The sequence below is a fragment of the Ranitomeya variabilis genome, chromosome 4, assembly GCF_051348905.1.
Source record: "Ranitomeya variabilis isolate aRanVar5 chromosome 4, aRanVar5.hap1, whole genome shotgun sequence".
NCBI lineage: Eukaryota > Metazoa > Chordata > Amphibia > Anura > Dendrobatidae > Ranitomeya > Ranitomeya variabilis.
In genome coordinates, this window is record NC_135235.1 from 219,330,583 (window position 1) to 219,351,150 (window position 20,568).

The following is a 20,568-nucleotide window of genomic DNA, read 5'->3' on the forward strand; positions in this document are numbered from 1 at the left end:
CCACCACCATGTGTGACGGTGTGGATGGTGTTTGCAGGGTGATGTGCAGTGTTAGTTTTCAGCCACATAGCATTTTGCATTAAGCCCAAAAAGTTCTATTTTTGTCAAATAAAACCAAAGAAGAACATTTTGGGCTAAATGAAAAATGCTATGTATTGTTGCATGTGTTGATTGTAAACTGAAGCTAAACTCAGAATGGGGATGAGCTGCAGTACTAGATGCAGACTATCGACAAGGGTGAGGCTGTATCTGGAAAAAAACATGCTCAGTAATCCTTAGCAATACTTTTCTTTTAATATCTGTACATTATTTGTTACAATATATTTTAAATTCCATGATATTATTTTTTAATATACATTTTATGACCATCTTATAATACAATAATAGTTATTAGATTGTTCTTTTTTTACATTTTATGTTATATATACAAGTTTACAATTATTTCAGATGCATATACATGAAAAAGTCCAAACAGAAAAAAGAGACCCTTAAAATATATGTCAGAGTCAGTTGTACTGGATGGAGGGAACGGCCAATTTCTCAGCCCCTTAGAAGAGACTGCCGTAGAAATATCAGTGGTAATAGTAGTTGTTATAGGTGATGATGTTGCATTCACACAGCTTATCACTTCTGTATCCGATCTGTTCATGGAACAGACATAGTCGTTTGCGCAGCCAAGCACGAACTTAAAATCTCCTGGGGAAAAAAAATTAAAAAATAAAATATATTGCTATGTTATTAATAATAGTAATAATAATAATAAGGTACATAATTATAGAGATTATTATTCATTTTAATAAAGGAAAATGACGGAGAGGATTGTAAAGGGTATAAATGTTGCAGTCTCCCGTTCAGGGAAAGGAACTGTAGAGACGGTGACACAGAAAATATAGACATATATATTAATAATGAGTAAATTTGCCGAAACTCGAATTTAGCAAATCACTCGAATCAGGTCAAGAAGTCTGATTTGCATCGAAATTATTTGATACAAATTGAATGTTACATAATAAAGAAGTAAAACATAATAAATGAGTGAATATAAAAATTATCACTTATTTTACCGCCACAACCAAACAGCTTCCTCTTGCTGTTTCTTTCCAGATCCTTTTCAAGTCTTGTGCTAGTAACCTAAAGATATGCCATTAATCTGCAGGTTAATAGTGTTCTTTAGCTACCCGGTGTACACCCTGAGTGCCCCGCTACCTGTAGGAAATAACCTTTATTCCTTCCGGCAGCCTTGGGCTTTCAGTCATAGGGGAGGGACAGTGTGGCTTCAGTCACTGCTCAGTGGTTAGTGAGCAGCGGCTGTAACTGCATCCTGGCATTTACTGATAGCCGGCTCAGCATTAGAGCCGGCTGTCAGTCAGTGGCGGGGGCGCAGTTATAGCTGCCACTCACTATGTACTGAGCGGTGAATGAAGTCATGCTGGCCTTCCATATGACTGAAAGCTAGAGGCCGCCAGGAGGAATAATGTTTATTTCCTTCTGGCAGTGGGCCTCTCAGTGCAGGTGCCAGATAGCTTTAGAACACTATTAATCTCCAGATTAACCCCATCTCTGCAGGTTAATAGCATGTTTTTTACATGACAGGTTCCCTGAGTAAGTCTCTGTAGTCATGACACATATGTTGTGCCGTCATGACATGCAATAATTTAGGCCCTGACTAGTCCTCAGTCAATGCATTTCAAGTCATTGCGAAGTCAGAGGCCGACTCAGCGCAGAGTTGAAATGCTATAAGATCTGAAGAGGCAGGAGGGACCTGTGTAGAGGAATAGATGTTGGCTACAGCAGTGGGACAGGGTAGTGGTGAGGGTTTTTTTTTCACCCATTTCTTACGAATTCACAAAATTATTCAGCTACAGGGTAATCTGAATACAATTATAAACTTCCAGGTAAATTCAATTTGCTTCAAACCAATTCACTCATCTCTAAAATATACATTATGCTAACTAAAATGAAATAACCAAAAATTTGCAACCTAATAAAATAACTTCAGGAGGTGTAACAAAGCAGTAGGTTAACACTCACAAGACATGTCCCAGATGAAGCCGAGTAGGCGAAACTTGAGTTGTGCAATCTTATAAATCTGAGTATTGAACACTGATTTTTTTAACTGCATTTGTTCATTAGAATCTTCTGAGTACAATAAATGTTTTGGAGTGCTATGCCTTTTTATTAGCAGTGTTTCACTATTGAAGTCTACTTTGGTTTTCCTTATACTACTAGACCAGTGGGAAGTGAGATCCAGCTTCTGCTGAAGGTCGGATATCTGTGTGTACTATTCAGAGCGTTATTGTGGGAAACCACAGACATCATTATCACCGTACAAGCTCCTGACGCCTCTGGCTACATTAATTTAATCTGTGCGGTGTACATGCATGGCATTTTTTAAAAAGTACGCAGTGTCAAAAATTCACCAAAAACTCATTGTGAGAACGCAGGATAATTTGCAAATATTGCTCAAACTTGTGGTTCGCTTTAAAGTAGTTTCAAACAATCTATTAACGTAACAATTTTTTTTCTTCAACTGGAAATTGAACATTCACGTGAGAACCTGAGAATCCAAGCATTTAACAGATATCATACACAACTTTTCTATTTCATCGACTTCCAGAACTCTTGCAATTACCTCTGATTTGTGTTACATTGAAGCATTTATTCTGATTTCCCAGACATTGCAGAACTTGTGGTGTATTGTCTACTCCAGAAACTAATGAAGGACACTGGAATCCATTTCTGGTGACTGCAAACAGATGGATACGCATAATTAAGTTACGGGAAATAAGCAAGAAATGAGCCCTAGTCACTATAATTACCACTCCATTGGCTTTCTATTGAACTCCTGTTGGTGAGAACTTAGAATAATAAACAGCAGCCTTCGTTCTGGCTATAGCAGAACAAAGTGAAGGTTCTGGAGTGTCCATCTCAGTCTCTTGACCTCATTATCATTGAGCCACTCTCGGGAGATCTCAAGTGTGCAGTTCATTCTAAACAGCCCAGGAATTTACAGGAACTGGAGGCTTTTTGCGAAGAAGAGTTGGCAGCTTTAGCATCTGAGAAAATAAAGAACCTCTTCCACAACTACCACAAAAGAATTCAATCTGTCATTGATGTCAGAGGGGGCAATACACGGTATTAAAACATGGGGTATGTAAACTTTTGATCAGGGTCATTTGGATGTTTTGGGTTGTCATTATGATTTAAAAAGAGAAAACACAGTAGTTTGACAATAAATGACTTCACCCAACCACTAACCATGAGTGGAGAAAAAGTTTTGGTGTTATCATTCATATTCTGACTTGGTAAGTAAACTTTTGAGGACAACTGTAAACAAATGAATGCTCGGGTACCTGGTCAACAACTGCCGACTTGCTCGGATTGTTACCAGTGCTGATTACTGGGTGGGCAGTAACAACACAAAAACAGAGTTGGCTACCTCCTCCCCCTCATACTTTTCCATTTACAACGCCACGTTCACCTCAACTTGGACCTCCAGTTCCTAATTCAAGATGATTACTTTTTATCATTTTTTTTATTCCTTGTTATTTTAAGTAATTTCCCTATCCACATTTGTTTGTAGGGAAATTGACCTGCTCTTACCAACATTTGTCTTCCTTTTGCAGCCCCCTAACCCTTACTACGATCATTTTGTAGCCATCTTACAGCACCAAAGTTTGGGTTCCCATTGACTTTTATGAGGTTCTGGTTCAAGTTCCGATGAACCGAAACATCCATGGGTCTGCTCATCCATAGTGTGAATTTTATGGGTATGGCTACATTCCCACGATGAGCTGCGTGTTTTTGCCAGGTCGAAAAACGCATTGTTTTACAGCTTTAGCAAAGTGGATGGGATTTACAGAAATCTCATGCCCACTGCGCTTCTTTTTTTACTGAGTGTAAACTGACCAATCCGCAACATGCCAATTTCTCTTTTTTGTGAGAATATTCTCCATAGACTCGCATTAGATGCATAAAAATCACAAATAAAAAATGCACATGTGGAAATGCAACAAAAACACATGTAATCCGCACCTCAGTATATCAATAAAGTTTTGTCAATGCCAAATACCTTGAAGTATCAAAAACAATCTAAAACAAAGCAGCTTTATTTAAAGCATGACACACCAAAAATAGTCAAAAAAGTCATAAAAACACATGTAAAAAAACACATACAAAAACGCAATGAAAAAACACAATTAACCAAATTTACATAATAGGTACAAAAATTCTACAGTGGCAATAACTCACCAAATACGCATCGTAGGAATATAGTCTATGTGCACAGAAGTTCTTATTGAGCTTATAATAAACATATAATAAAATGTATATGTGTTTTTTATCAGTGGATTTTTTTCAAATCTCATTCAAGTCTAAAAATGAAAGTCCACAAATAAAATGCATATTTACAGCAAAAAAAACCCAAAACATCCCAGGAACCTAGATGAGAACCGGACTCACGACCCTCGTTTGTCATCTTCTTAACTACTACTGTACTAATGTTATTGGAGGCGGTAGGACACAGAAACCGACCAATCTAGGAGATGTGAATATATATAAAAAATAAAATCAATATACTTACAGGCAGAATCTGGTACGATACAATCACCGTCACTGCAGCAGGTAGACGATAAATCGAATTCATCAGATCCGTTCATATAAGAGTAGGAGGTGTTACAGAACTGGAGGCTTCTACACCCTCTTTCAATGCCGGCGGTATTGCTGCCTAAAAATAATAAATCAAGTCAAAACTAAATTCATAGTGATAACACAATAAAAAATAATAATAAAAAAATAAATGTGAAATAGTCACCAACCGTCAAGGCAGTGAGGATTTACCAATATTTAAATTAGTTAACAATTCAATGGAAAGTATAAAAAAAAATAAAACTTGACCTCATGGGCATTAGGAAGCTCAAATGCAGAGATATAGAGCTACCTTTACCATAAATATTCTTTTCTTTAATTTTATTTTTCAGCTCCCAGAGAACCACTTTAATCAGCTTTAAGAAATATATTAATTACTTGGTGGTATTATTGCTATATCTGCAGAAAGGAAAAAAGTCTGAAGTTCTCTGGGAATTTTCTTACGCTATTTAGATTCATTAGATCGTGAAATTTTTTCCCCGAAAGTCCAGAGTTTACTGATAAGGACTTAAGTCTAGAAAAAAGACTGTTTTTGAGTAAGAGACAAAATTAGACAATCTAAGGCTTTAGGATTCAACAGTATCAGATACAAAAAGTCATTCAACAAGAGAAAACAAAGCTAAACCACCTGTACGTCTCTTACACAAAACAAGCACAGCCCCAGAACATAATAAATGTATAACTAAAAAAAAACAACAAAAAATCCCAATACTCACCTCACCGCTGATCTCACATGGCACCACCAGAATTGGAAGTCTTTTTTTTTATTATTATTTTTATACAATCACATTCACAAAACTTTAACTTTGCTGAAATAACATGAGACAAAGTAGACGGCAAAGTCATATAATACTAGGTTAGTAGCTAATTTTTTCCAATTAACCTACCAGAAGTTTTAACGATTATCAGGTAGCACAATTCATCGTTTGCACAAGTAACTTGTGATCCGGTACAAGTAAGACTAGTTGTATTAAAACAGCTGGTGCAATTGAGACAATGACCTGCGGGAGGCAGAAAATTATTTATTACATCATAAAATAATAAAATAAAATCAATTAAACTGATTATAATTGTACAGGATGGACAGTGTGTGAAACATAATGCTGTGGTTACAACAGTAAACATTTTACCTTTTAGGCTAAAAAAAAGGAGAATGTAGAATACACAGTACTTACATTTATTAAACCAATAAAATCATTAGTAAATTGGTGCACCAAACAATGCAATACATAGGCAAAAGTAAGAAATAACTCACCAGGGTCTTGCTTCAATGGCATACGCTAAGTAATAACTGTATAGACTTTGACACAGGGCTTCGGGGGTTTCATAGGGTGAGTTTACAAGCATCCTTTTTAGAGCGCCAATCCTAACTATCACTTTTGACTTTTGGGACTCCTCCATGTGTTACATTGATTGGTCTGGACATAATGACCCTTTGGTCCTAATAAGGATAAAGAGTTGATGGTTTCACTGTAGGATGAAGTGATCAAATGTCCTCTGCAAAGACTGCTCAACTGTCCTTATCAGAACACTATATTCTCTGTTTATCGCCGAAAGGACTGAGGCTAGCTATGGTCTATAATTCCAGACAGAAGGACCAGGGAATGGCACTGTCTTTGCCACCGAAAGAAATCAAGTTGCAGAAATTTCAGGTTGCTTGTAGGTAAATTTATTTTAGTTCAAACTGATAAAAACTATATGCACAAAGTGTTTCGGCGGTCTGTAGCCTTCTTCATGTGTTTTTTATTGTCTATAATGGTTTATGTGGTTGACAGTACTTGTGCGGTAACCAAAAGTTCCTTTGAGGGCGCACACCTCCTAAATGTTCCTTTGAGGGCGTGCACCTCCTAAATGTTCCTTTGAGGGCGTGCACCTCCTAAATGTTCCTTTGAGGGCGCACACCTCCTAAATGTTCCTTTGAGGGCGTGCACCTCCTAAATGTTCCTTTGAGGGCGTGCACCTCCCAAACGTTCCTTTGAGGGCGTGCACCTCCCAAATGCTCCTTTGAGGGCGTGCACCTCCCAAACGTTCCTTTGAGGGCATACCTCAACTGTTCTTCTTAAGACAATATCCATTATCAGTGGTCTATGTACTCCACTGATTAGGTGAAATTCAGGATATTTATCCATACAAATTGAAGTATAATGCTTAGGGTGCTATTGTGGCCAGTAAGATATGCTTTGTAATAGTCTCACCAATAAGCATGGCTCCTTGCCCTCAGCTGCCATAGACAATACCCTGTAAGGTGTTACTTATTTTTTTCTTTTGCGTTATATTGTTTTGTGCACCAATTTACCAATGATTTTATTACTTAATTAGTGAAGAGCGGATAATGTTGGATTAAAATTTTCCGTCTTCGCTGAATTTTCCTATAAAATTCAATTTACTGCAAATTGAATGTTCCTTATTATCCTCTAAAGTATCTACAGACAACAGAACATAATAAATGTTAAATATAAAAATATATTATTTACCCAAATTTTTTATATTGACTTATCCAGCACACACATAAATTTAATCCTATTGTCCCCTATTGGCTGAAAGTTACAATCACAGCGCCAGTGTGAGGGCACAATGAGTACAAGAAAGTGTGCAGAGGCTCGGGAGTGTGAGGACGGAGTACAGTATATAGACTGAGCAGTATAAGGAGGACACAGTGTGAGGGGGCCAAGTACAGAAAGGGGGAAGCATGACCGAGATACTTAAGATAGAGATAACTTTGTTGTTATAGCTAATAAGGGCAGATAGTGATGATTATAGACCATAAGACGATAAGTCAGCATCTGTATGGTTGGTTTTCTAGTGATGTATTTCTGAAATGATGGTTATTCTGGTGTTGTATTCAGGTACTGATGGTGGTTCTGGTGATGTATTCATGTCCTGATGGTGGTTCTGGTGATGCATTTATGTACTGTTGGTAGTTCTGGTGCTGTATTTAGGTACTGTTATTGGCTTTGTTCCTGTACACATGTATCAATTAATAACTCATCAGAAAACATGATATACAGCTATGCTATTAAAGTATTTTGCCATCTGATAAGTTAAGGATTATTACATCTGCATTTATGTTAGGCGCATTAATTCTAAAATTCCACACCATGAAAGAGGGTATGATGAATGGAATGTTTTGACACATTTCCATTATAACTGCAATGCTCTGCATTACCTGACACCTTTCTATTATAGCTGTGATGTTTTGCATGTTCTATCACCTTTCTATCATAGCCAGCAGTCACTTTTCTGCAATTTGTGCTACAGTCACTCTTCTATGGGATCAGGTGAGATAAGCTAATTTTTCACTGCTCATTCACTGGTGTGACCCAATCGACAAGATCTTTTTATAGTGTAAAGTAGTCATATAAAATTATTTGTGACTAATATAATAAATAAATGAATAAATAAGCCTAAAACTTACCATAGTGAATCAGGGCCAATACTAGACAGGAAAGTAAAGGAAGATTCTTCATCTTTGCAGCTAAAACAGCACAGTGTTGGGTTCTTCTTGCTGATGGGAAGCCTGGTATGTCTTTTATACTGTAGACTACATATTAATGCTGACTTTATTAGATTGTGTTCATAATATAAAATTACATTTGTAATTACATTATGCAAGAGTTTATTGTCAGATAGACCTTAAGGGTAATTCCATTTTTATGATTGCAGCCATAAATTCCAAAAGTGGAAAGGCTGGTTGCACCCATGAGGTCAAATATAGAGGTGAGATATATATATCATTGATAACTTCTAGGAATTTTTCACACTTTGTGGAACATGTATTCTTTTTAAGGACGTTTTTCCCATAAGATCATCCCATACATGACTCTTTCTAACATCATGTTTTCTCTCTTGCTGAAACTGAATCTTTTAAAAACTAAATTTCTTGTAACGCCACCGTCTATTAATCTACATCTACAGAAAACATGATATTTTTAATTCAGCAAAAAAACCATAAGAAGAAAAATGAAGTGCCTCACATGTTACTTGAAACAAGGATCACCAAGTTACAACTTGCCTTTTTTTGACTCTACAGATGAAGAGCTCAATCACTGGAGAATGACATCATGGTTGGAAGAATAGAAGGAACAAGGCGAAGAGGAAGACCAGGAACCTGATGGGTTAATACTATCAAGATAACAGCAGGGAAGACCCTGGTGGACCTATCTAGGCTTGCTCAAGATTGTTCTTCCTACAAAGCATTCATCTATCAAGTCGCCATGGCTCGAGATCAAGCCAAAGGAAGCTAACATAGAAAAACATGGCAAAATACCTTGCACTGCCTTGGTTGCATTATGCCACACCATCTTATGTCTCATCCCTCATCTTTGTCTACCATCCTATCCTTCACAGTACTGCACTGCTCTATCTCTTTTCCATTATCTCCATCTACCACCATACCAGTCTCCTCCAAAGCTGCACCACCCTAAATGACCACATCATCTCTTTCCACCACGGAATTAATCTTTTCCACAGTGCTGTACTGCCATACATCTCCTCTCTCATCTCTTTCTACCACCATACAAGTCCTCTTAACAGTGCTGTATTGCCCTACATGTCATTCTAATTAAAGATGGCCAAACTCGAACAGTAAAGTTTGGCATCTGTACTGAACACCTACTGTTCGGACGTGGACATAGAACATGTACTTCACCAGGCAGTCCGTGTTACTGATTGGGTTCGGCCACCCCAAACACCAAGTGTTTATCGTGCTGTCATCTGCATGACAGGGAGGCAAACACTGCTACTGATCACCGGTAAAATCATTACCACCGGTCAGACAGCTGCGGCTGACATGCTGTCAAATGACAGCATGAGCTGTGATTGGAGGTATAAAGTTCACCTCCAGTCACTGGCGTCGACTGATGGGACTACTGCTCCCTTCAGCCTACATCTGCTGTTGCTTATAACAGAGATGGGAGTATTCATCAGCTGGCACCTGCACTCTAAATAAATAACTTAAAAAAATGACGTGGGTTTCCCTGTATTTTTGATAACAAGCCAGCAAAACAACCATATCCCTCACCAGTCCATCATTCTGTCCCATACCATTATCCATGTCTGGGGAGAAACAGTTTGGGGATCCCTTTATTCTTGATAACCAACTTAGCTGAAGCTGACAGCTGAGGGTTGCAGCCACCAGCTGTCAATTTTGCTGGCTAGTTATCAAAAATGTAGGGGAACCCACACCGTATTTTAAAGATATTATTTATTTAGAGCACAGGAGCAGGCTGATGAATACTCCCATCAGCCGATTCTGCTCTCGCTCTTAATAGCTGCTGCAGGCGTAGGCTGATGGGAAGAGTAGTCCCATCAGCCGACACCAGTGACCAGAGCTCAGTGACCGGGCTATCTGACCGGTGGTAATGATTTTAATGCCGATCAAAAGCGGTGTTTGCCGTGCTCTCATGCACATGACAGCATGGAAAAAACTAGATGTTCGGGCCCACCATTCAAGTGAATGGGGTCCGGTTTGGGTCCGGGTACTGTCCCGGTACCCAAACCCAAACTTTTTTTAACTGTTTGGCTGAACTTGCCGGACCTGAACATCCAGGGGTGCACCCATCTCTACTTGCCTTCTCCAGTGCCATATCATTCTACATCTCCTCCCTCACCTCTGTCTCTAAAGGTACCTTCACACTAAACGACTTTGCAACGATAACGATAGCGATCCGTGACGTTTCAGCATCCTGGATAGCGATATCGTTGTGTTTGACACACAGCAGCGATCTGGATCCTGCTGTGATATCGCTGGTCATTGCTGAAAGTCCAGAACTTTATTTGGTCGTCAGATCGGCATGTATCGTCGTGTTTGACAGCAAAAGCAACGATGCCAGCAATGTTTTACAATGGTAACCAGGGTAAATATCGGGTTACTAAGCGCAGGGCCGCGCTTAGTAACCCGATGTTTACCCTGGTTACCATTGTAAATGTAAAAAAAACCAGTACATACTCACCTTCTGATGTCCATCAGGTCCCTGGCCGTCTGCTTCCTGCACTGACTGTGAGCGCTGGCCGGCCGTAAAGCACAGCACAGCGGTGACGTCACCGCTGTGCTCTGCTTTTACTTTATGGCCGGCCAGCGCTCACAGTCAGTGCGGGAAGCAGATGGCCAGGGACCTGACGGACATCAGAAGGTGAGTATGTACTGGTTTTTTTTTACATTTACAATGGTAACCAGGGTAAACATCGGGTTACTAAGCGCGGCCCTGCGCTTAGTAACCCGATGTTTACCCTGGTTACCCGGGGACTTCGGCATCGTTGGTCGCTGGAGAGCTGTCTGTGTGACAGCTCTCCAGCGACCACACAACGACGAAACAGCGACGCTGCAGCGATCGGCATCGTTGTCGATATCGCTGCAGCGTTGCTTAATGTGACGGTACCTTTAGCCTACCCATTCTTTCCATTGTCCTACATAACTTCCTTATCTCTGTATACCACCCTACCTATCTTCTCCACAGTGGTGCACAGCTCTACATCTCCCTTATCTCTGTCTCAGATCTTACTCATCCTTTCTACTACCCTACATCTGCTCCTTATCTCTATAATTAACCAAACCGGACATAGCGGATATCCGTCCAAGACTTGCATAAAGCAAAAAAGAGTCACTCCCAGGAGAAACATGTTTCCTACACAAGAGAGAGGAGTTAACGACCCATTAAACAACTGAGGTCAAATAAATACATTTAGAATTGAATCAAAACAAACATAATTTTTATTTTGTCAAACACATAAACAACAATACATAAATCTAGTACCAAAAAAAACCCAGTAGTAGTGTTGAGCATTCCGATACCGCAAGTATCGGGTATCGGCCGATACTTAGCGGTATCGGAATTCCGATACCGAGATCCGATACTTGCCGCGTATCGGATACCGGAATCGGAAGTTCCCAGGATTCAAACTGCACAAATTTGCACGAAATCAGCCAATGAGAATGATTCCAAGTGTGGGCACATCCTGTTCAGCATGGAGGGCCTGAAACTACTGGCAAGGCTGTGATTGGCTGCTGAAATGATGTCATGATGCAGTTTAAAAGTCGCTGGCGCCATTTTGCGATCACTCTGCTGTGAATTCAGTTAGTGACAGGACGCTGTTTGCTGACTGAGGGCCAGTTTAGAGATAGCGATTTGCTTCTTTGTGCTTTTCCAAGGCTAATTTAGCAACCGCTGTGTTCACCTACTAATCACCTTGCTTTTGCCTTGCAGCGCTGTTTTCACAGTGATCTGCAAGGTCTGTGTGTGTGTGTGAGTGCAGCCCACTCTCTAGTCTGTGTGCAGCCATAGGCCATCCATAGCAGGTTGTATTCAGTTCAGGGAGGGTGGTTCATTGCCTCATACTGTTCTTTTTTTTTTTTTTTTTCAAGTAGTGTAGTCTGCTGCTCATTTTTTCTAATAATTCCTATTAGTGACTTTCCACCCGTATCCAGCTAACTTGTGGAAAAACACTACATAGGATAAAGTAGAGGAGGTTTTTTGGGCCTTGCAGCGCCGTTTACGGCTGTCTGCACGGTCTCCGTGTGACTGCAGCTCGCCCTGTAGTCTGTGAGCAGCCATAGCCTGGTTGTATCCAGCTCAGGGTTGTTCACTGCGTCATACCGTAAAATCAATTTTCCTTTTGTTTTAAGTAGTGCAGGCTGCTGCACATTTTTTCAAAAAATTCCTATTAGTGTCTTTCCACCCGTATCCAGCTAACTTGTGGAAAAACACTACATAGGATAAAGTAGAGGAGGTTTTTTGGGCCTTGCAGCGCCGTTTACGGCTGTCTGCACGGTCTCCGTGTGACTGCAGCTCTCTCTGTTGTCAGTTCAGCCCCCAAAACATAAATAAATAATAAAGTTCACCAAACACACCACTTTACATTTGTGTAGGCCACATTAGTTCATATTAAAGTCTAGTCCACACTTTAGAAAATTAGTGTTTCCTATACCTGTTAGGACTCGGAGCTGTTCAGGAATAATCACACAAAGCCGTTAGTACTTTTCTGCTTATCTTTATCAGTCAACCAAGATGAAGAAGGCAGGGAGTAAGGCACGTGGGCGTGGGCGCGGAGCAGGGAGAGGACGTGGGGATTCTGTGCCTGCTGCGGGCACCGGTGACTCCTCAGCACCCAGTTTCACCAGGGAACAGTCCTTCATGCGCAGCTTTGTCGCAGAGCGCCGTACACCGCTGCTGCGTGAAGACCAAATTGAAGCCGTTGTCGGATGGATGGCAGCTAACGCATCGACTTCAATTAGTGCCACATCCTCTCAGACACAGAGCACTGGAGAGCAGCCATCTGTCTCTTCACCACCTGCCAAATTGGCCAGGCAGACAGAGAGCCCAGGACAGGAGCCATCTCTACTTCTGTTCTCTGAATCTCTTGGCTTGGAAACAGGGGGCCAGCCAAGCAGCATTGGAGAAATGGAAGAAGAGGCAGGGTGCAGTGATGCCCAACAGCTTTTTCTCTCTTCCTCTGAAGAGGCGGGTGGGCCAGTGCCTCCGGTCACCACATCGCAGGCCGCATCCGCTGATGATGACACTCAGGTGCCACTTTCTGGTGCGTGCTCTGCTGCTGAGACTACCCAGGAGGAGCAGTTGGTGGCAGATGGTAGTGTAGATGATGAGGTCCTTGACCCATCGTGGCGTGAGGGACAGGAAGGTGGTGGGAGCAGCTCCGAGGAAGAGATTCCTAGAACGGGCCAAAGAGGTAGAGGGAGGGGGAAGACTGCGCAGCCTGTAGCCTCCACTTTGACACCCGTTAGGAGCATGTCTGTTCCAAAAGCCAAAAAGGGCGCTCCCAAGACTTGCAGTGTCTGGCCCTTTTTTGACACAGTTGCAGATGACATTTGCTATGTCAAATGCAAGGTGTGTCATCACAAAGTAAAAAGAGGTCGAAATGTCAGCAACCTCAATACCTCCAACATGTGGAAACATGTGCGCAACAGGCACGCGGCGGAGTTAGAAAAACACACTGAAGAGCTAGGCCAACCAACAGCGGCAGCTACCACCTCTTCAGCTCGTGTTGCCTCTTCCTCCAGCTCACACGCAGCTGGTTCGGCTTCCTCCCAGGATCGCTGTGGAAGAACCTCTGGCCCTGTTGTCCAGAGACCCACTGTAATTCCACCCGCAGCACCACTTTCCCAGTCATCCACACACTCCCAGCCCAGTCTACAGCCATCGGTAGTACAGGCATGGGAGAAAAGGCGGCCTTTCTCGTCAAACCACCCACGAGCACAGGCTCTGACTGCAGGCATTACCAAACTTCTGTCACTGGAAATGCTGTCATTCAGGCTGGTGGAGACTGACAGCTTCCATGACTTGATGTCATTGGCAGTCCCACAGTACAATGTGCACAGCCGCTTTTACTTCAGCAGGCAAGCTGTCCCTGCCCTGCACAAGCATGTGGAGGGACACATAAAACACGCGCTACTGAACGCCATCAGTAGCAAGGTCCACCTCACCACCGATGCGTGGACCAGTCAACATGGACAGGGGCAATACCTTTCCCTCACTGCCCATTGGGTTAATGTCGTTGAGCCGGGTACAGATCGTGCGAGTGGCGCAGGACGTGTCCTGCCCACTCCAAGGATTGCAGGAATCCATTCTGTACGCATTGACTCCTCCTCTTACACCAGTTCCTCAGAATCATCACTGCAGCAGCCGTCACAGTCCACCTCCACATGGACCCATGATGAACGTTTACCTGTTACGACCGACATGAGCACAGCCGTGGCCAAACATCAACAGGCCGTCTTGAAATTAATTTCTTTGGGGAATCGAAGCCACACAGCGCAGGAGCTCTGGAATGCCATCAAGCAGGAGAGCGATGTGTGGTTTGTGCCAGCGAATCTCCAGCCAGGCATGGTAGTGTGTGATAATGGCCGAAATCTGGTGGCAGCTCTGGGCCTCGGCAACCTCACTCACATCCCATGTCTGGCACATGTGCTCAATTTGGTCATGCAGAGTTTTTTGAGGGACTATCCGGATCTTGATGCACTGCTGCACAAGGTCCGCCTAGAGTGTGCTCACTTGCGGCGTTCCAGCACGGCAAAATCGCGCATTGCGGCTCTGCAGCGCCGACACCGCCTGCCGGAACATCGCATCTTGTGGAATTCCACGTTACATATTGTAACAAAACACTCCGGGATCGCCTTTGCTGGGGTCAAAGGTCACGTGGTTTGTGCATTGAACTCTGAGGCGTACAGCAGGTTTCTGAGTAGACTGACCTCCGGTCAGATTTATTAAAGTGAAAGCAATACAAATGAAAACAAAACATAAAAATAAGTCCTAGCCTGTCCGGCGCTAACTAAACAAATACGTTCCTATCTAACAACTGGGGGGGCTTCTCCCTCCCAGCTAACATTACACAGATCATGAGCTCAGCTCTCACTCACGTTTGTCTCACACAGACAGGCATTCTGTGTGCCCCAGGCTGACACCTGAAACCTCCAGCTGGTCAGCCTTTATTCCTGCACTTATTAACCCCTCGGTATCCTGAAGATACTGAGCGGCCTAATTCACATAGGACAAATACCTGGGCGAGATATACCTGCCCCCGACTACCAGACCGACATGACTCTTACATATCCTCCCCCCTGCTCAGACCACTCAGGTCGAGCAAGACTACTCTCGAAACAGTGTACTCGGGACAGGGCATCAGCGTTCCCCATCTGCACCCCGGGGCGGTGCTCCACCGTGAAAGAGTAAGCCTGCAGGGCAAGGAACCACCAGGTTACCCGACTATTACGGTCCTTGTGGAGGTGCATCCACTTGAGAGGGGCATGGTCCGTGACCAGCCTAAACTTCCTACCTGCCAGGTAATATTTGAGGGAGTCGAGAGCCCATTTGATGGCTAGGCACTCTTTTTCAACCACGGCATACCTCTGCTCATGTACATTCAGTTTCCGACTGAGATAGAGGACCGGGTGTTCGACTCCGTCCCTTACCTGGGAAAGTACAGCTCCGACACCAGTATCAGAAGCATCAGTTTGCACCACAAACTCGCTGCTGAAATCAGGAGTCACTAGTACGGGCTGAGAGCACAAAGCCCGTTTCAGACTGTGGAAGGCCTCTTCAGCCGCTGAGGTCCATTTTACCATGACGGAATCCCTCCCTTTGGTAAGATCCGTCAAGGGGGTAGCCATGGCCGCAAAGTTGGGTATGAATCGGCGATAATAGCCGGCGATCCCCAGGAAAGCTTGTACTTGTTTCTCGTTCACTGGTTGCGGCCAGCCCTGAATTGCCTGTATTTTGTCGATCTGGGGTTTAACCACTCCTCTGCCAATCACGTAGCCCAAGTATCGGGCTTCTTCAAGGCCGATGTGACATTTCTTGGGATTCGCCATTAAGCCTGCGTCTCTCAGGTCATCAATCACCGCCTGTACCTTCCGGAGGTGAGCTTCCCAGTCCATGCTGTAAATTATGATGTCGTCTAGGTAGGCAGAAGCGTACTGCCTGTGGGGCCTCAAGACTCGATCCATCAATCTCTGGAACGTTGCTGGGGCTCCGTGAAGTCCAAACGGCATGTAGATATACTGGAACAGCCCTTCCGGTGTAGCAAATGCCGTCTTCTCTCTGGCCGCCACGGCCAGAGGGATCTGCCAGTACCCCTTTGTTAGGTCCAGGGTCGTAATGTATCGGGCTTTACCAAGCCGGTCGATCAACTTATCGACCCGGGGCATAGGGTACGCATCAAATTTAGAAACTGCATTCAGTTTCCTAAAGTCATTGCAAAACCGTATGGAGCCATCCGGCTTAGGTATCAACACGATTGGACTGGACCAGGCACTGGGCGACTCTTCAATGACTCCTAAGTCCAACATTGTCTTCACCTCCCGGGAGACGGCTTCACGGCGTGCTTCCGGAATCCGGTATGGCTTCACATGAACTGTGACACCAGGCTCTGTGACAATCTCATGTTTCACTAGCCTATTCTGGCCAGGTTTTTCCGAGAAAAACTGTTGGTTCTGTAACAAAAACTGCTTAACCTCAGATTTTTGTCGTTCAGAGAGAGTCTCGGCAATCTGCACCTCCGGTACGGTCGGTGAGCAAACCGGACGGGGAAGATCCGCCGTTAGGGCAGAGTGGTCTTTCCAGGGTTTTATCAGATTCACATGATAAATCTGTTCTGGTTTTCTCTTACCGGAGCAACGTTGGCCTGATTGGTTGAAGATATTTATTGGGACCTTTTTATACATCCACTTGGAGTACATCATATATAATACCAGCATTTCTACCTTTGGACTTGTTATTGGTTCCCATATATATATTGGTATAGTAGACTGACAACATATATCTATGCCATGTAGTTGTGTTATCCCTTCCATATATGTATTTTTAGCAAGTCCTTTCATGTGCTTATCTATATAGACATATTCTGGTGGAGTTCTTTTTGTGTTATTTTTTATGGTGGTATTCTTTGCAATTTTTGTTTTACAGTATATTTTCATTTATTTTGTTCTTTTGTGTTTTTGCATTTATATAGATAATCTTACTAGTGGGCTTTGTCGAGTGTGATTCTTTGCCCCTGTTTTATGGGGCTGTTATACTAAAATAGTATACTAAAAAATTATATATATCCCTTTGATATATTATATACACGCTCGGTATTGTAGTTATAATGTATAGGGCTACCTGTTCGTATTTTCCGTATTATGTTTATATTTTCTATAAGTTTGCCATGTCCTCATATGGATATAGCTATCCCTCTAAAAAAACAATTACAAGTACGTTCTGCGCATGTCTCATCCTGGTAATATGGCCGAGGCACCAAATTAGAATGTATACTGCAGCTTCAGGACTACAGTTATGCGCAGGCGCGGATGTAATGTGTCCACACAGCCATCCGTAGTTGATATTTGTTCTGCGCATGTCAGGCTGTGTGAATGCGGCTGTAGCGCTAGATAGCTATATATTCTTATTTGCCCGATTGGCGCGACTTGCGCTATGCGTACGCAATATGATCACATGGCTACTCACTCCCCCTGTTCCCGATCACATGGCGCTGTCTCCTATGCGACGCATGGGGCCCCATGTGTTCTTTTAGGAGCGGCGCTCAGGTGTGCTGGGTGCAGGGTGATTGGGCGCTGTGAGGTGATTGGCTAGCCCATTGCTCACACACCCACCAGAGTGTGCTGTTTTTTAGTATTTAGTGAACCCAGCGCTATGCTTATGCACCCCTTGAGAAAGGCGATAGCCGAAAAACGCGTCGGGGGATACAGGGGGGAAGTGCCAATCCACGCTGTGACTTTTTTCCACATTATCTGGTATGTATAATATTATATACTTAGTATGAAGTGTACTTGTTAGCTATTTTTGACGGACCTATGTGTCCAATGCAGGCTCCTTTGAATCTTATGCACAGTCACTTGAATCTGTTGTTATACCAGTCTCGGTTATAATGTGGACATATGTATGCTGCCCTGTTCTTGCAGGTGCGTGCTGAGTACAGCACGGGGACCATTTCCCTTTGTTCATTTTAAACCTGGAATAAATGTTAATAAAGTTTGTTTATATATTTATCCGGACTCTATGCTGCTTCTTTTTTTCTTTTGGTTTTTGATCAATTTAAGGCAGTGGTCCTATATGTTCCTGCTTTTGGTCCCAGTCTTTTTGTACTGAATATACCCTATCTGGGTTTTACATACTATGTTGGTGACCTTCCATTGTTCCACCTTTGTGCTTTACTGGTACACTTTATAGTTCACTTCACCAACTCTTTCCATGACCTCAAAGGGGCCCTGCCATTTCGCCAGAAATTTACTATCCACTGTAGGGATTAGGACCAACACCCTATCCCCGGATGCAAATGTACGGACCTTAGCGCCTCTATCATAACTTTGCCTCTGGGCTCCCTGGGCCCGTAACATATGGTCCCTAACCATGGGCATGACAGCGGCAATACGGTCCTGCATTTGTGTTACATGGTCGATCACCGTTTTAAAGGGAGTGACTTGACCTTCCCAGGTTTTTTTGCAACGTCCAACAGTCCCCGGGGACGTCTGGCGTATAACAGTTCGAAAGGCGAAAACCCCGTGGAAGACTGGGGAACCTCCCTAATGGCAAACAGTAAATAGGGTAGCAAGTAATCCCAGTTCTTCCCATCTTTGTCTATCGCCTTCCGGAGCATCTGTTTTAAGGTTTTGTTGAACCGCTCAACCAGGCCATCTGTTTGAGGGTGATAGACAGACGTACGCAACTGGTCTATTTATAAGAGCCTGCAGAGCTCCTTCATCACCCTTGACATAAAGGGAGTCCCCTGGTCGGTGAGTATCTGTTTTGGAATTCCCACCCGACTAAACACTTGTACCAACTCTTTGGCGATCGTTTTGGTAGCAGTGTTACGCAAAGGGATGGCTTCTGGGTAACGAGTGGCATAGTCCATGATGACGAGGATATGTTGATGCCCACGTGCGGACCGGGGAAGGGGCCCAACCAGATCCATCCCAATTCTCTCAAAAGGGACCCCAATGATAGGGAGGGGTACCAAAGGGCTACAGAACTGAGTTTTAGGCGCAGAGATTTGGCACTCTGGACAGGACTCACAATAGTTACGCACATCGTTATGTATTCCGGGCCACACAAAACAATGCGATATCCTTTCTGTGGTTTTCTGTACCCCCAGATGTCCCCCCATTATATGTCCGTGGGCCAGGTCCAGTACCTTCCACCGATAAGGTTTGGGTACCACTAACTGATGTACAATATCTTCCCCTTTTTTCTCTACCTGGTAGAGCAAATCATTTTCAAGAACCATGTACGGGTACGCTAGCCTAGTGTCAGGTTCTACGGGTACCTCATCTATCATTTTTACATTTTTCCTAGCCGGAGTCAGGGTAGGATCTCTCATTTGCTCGCTGTGGAAGTCATCCAACTGGACTCCCAAATCTGGTAGGCAGGGTGCTGGATGGCTGTCTGCCTCCGCCTCTCACTGAGTTTCCTCAGTTTCCTCAGTTTCCCCCGCCATAACTGAGAAGGGGAACTGAAGGTTAGATTCAATAACCTCCCCAGCAACGTCTGCCTGTGGGACCTCCTCTAGGAGTTCGGGACCTCCAGATGGTATGGGGGAAGGTTCACAGCTACCGTGAAGGAGCAACTGATTCTCCCATAACTGCCAGAAATGGGGGAAATCCCTACCCAGGATTATATCATGTAACAATGCGGGAACGAGTCCCACTTTGTGTTGCACAGACCCATAGGGAGTGGAGATCGGTATGACCGCTGTTAGGTTCCTTCACCCGTAGTCGCTGGAACAGTCTTACCGGTTCCACGAAGAGAAGGCACAGACCTGGTGCCAGTGGTTTCGTCGGGAAGTCCTTCTGCCACGGAATAACGCTCGACCAACTCCACAAGTTGATCCGCTGTCGTGGGATTTCCTTGGCTTACCCACCTTTTCAGCGCTGGAGGTAGCACTCTCAGATACTTGTCCAAGACAACCCGCTGAATTATTTCTGGGGTTGTCAGTACCTCGGGTTGCAGCCATATCTTTGTCAAGTAGATCAGGTCGAACATCTGAGACCGCGGCGGTTTATCCGGCTGGTAGGTCCACTGGTGTACCCTCTGCGCACGGACAGCCGTCGTCACACCTAGCCGGACCAGGATCTCAACTTTCAGCTTCTCAAAGTCCTGAGCGACTTCCGGGTCTAAGTCATGGTAAGCTTTTTGGGCCTCGCCGGAGAGAAACGGAGCAATCAAATCGGCCCATCGTGCCTTCGGCTACTTCTCCCTCAACGCCGTCCCCTCGAACGTTGTCAGGTATGCTTCGACGTCATCTTCTGCAGTTAACTTTTGCCAGTACCGACTCACATGGATCCTTCTGGACTCTGCTTCCGGGTCTACCTCAGGCATGCTCACCAGGCGCTGCGCCACCTGTTGGAGAAGCTGGCGGTCTGCAACCGTCATGTCCAATAACTCCTTCAGCTGTGCGGCCATCAAGCGATTAGCTTCA

At 43.7% G+C, this 20,568-nt stretch overlaps 1 protein-coding gene across 1 annotated transcript; it reads right to left on the reverse strand.

The window, feature by feature from the left end:
- Positions 1-284: 284 nt before the first annotated feature.
- LOC143768664 (uncharacterized) lies at positions 285-8,214 on the reverse strand. The gene is made up of 5 exons (XM_077257307.1): positions 8,063-8,214; positions 5,535-5,648; positions 4,583-4,726; positions 2,633-2,746; positions 285-696 (listed from the first exon to the last, which is right to left on the reverse strand). Exons 1-5 carry the CDS (start codon positions 8,112-8,114, stop codon positions 419-421), a joined length of 702 nt encoding a protein of 233 aa, XP_077113422.1. The 5' UTR covers positions 8,115-8,214; the 3' UTR covers positions 285-418.
- Positions 8,215-20,568: the final 12,354 nt, after the last annotated feature.

What these genes read in the sequence shown, in the direction of transcription:
- LOC143768664 (XM_077257307.1), bottom strand. Translation starts at nt 8,114, where the DNA reads ATGAAGAATCTTCCTTTACTTTCCTGTCTAGTATTGGCCCTGATTCAC. An exon ending in ATTGGCCCTGATTCACTATG is followed by an intron (nt 5,649 to 8,062) that starts GTAAGTTTTAGG and finishes TGCCTCCCGCAG; the next exon opens with GTCATTGTCTCAATTGCACC. An exon ending in TATCGTACCAGATTCTGCCT is followed by an intron (nt 2,747 to 4,582) that starts GTAAGTATATTG and finishes ATCTGTTTGCAG; the next exon opens with TCACCAGAAATGGATTCCAG.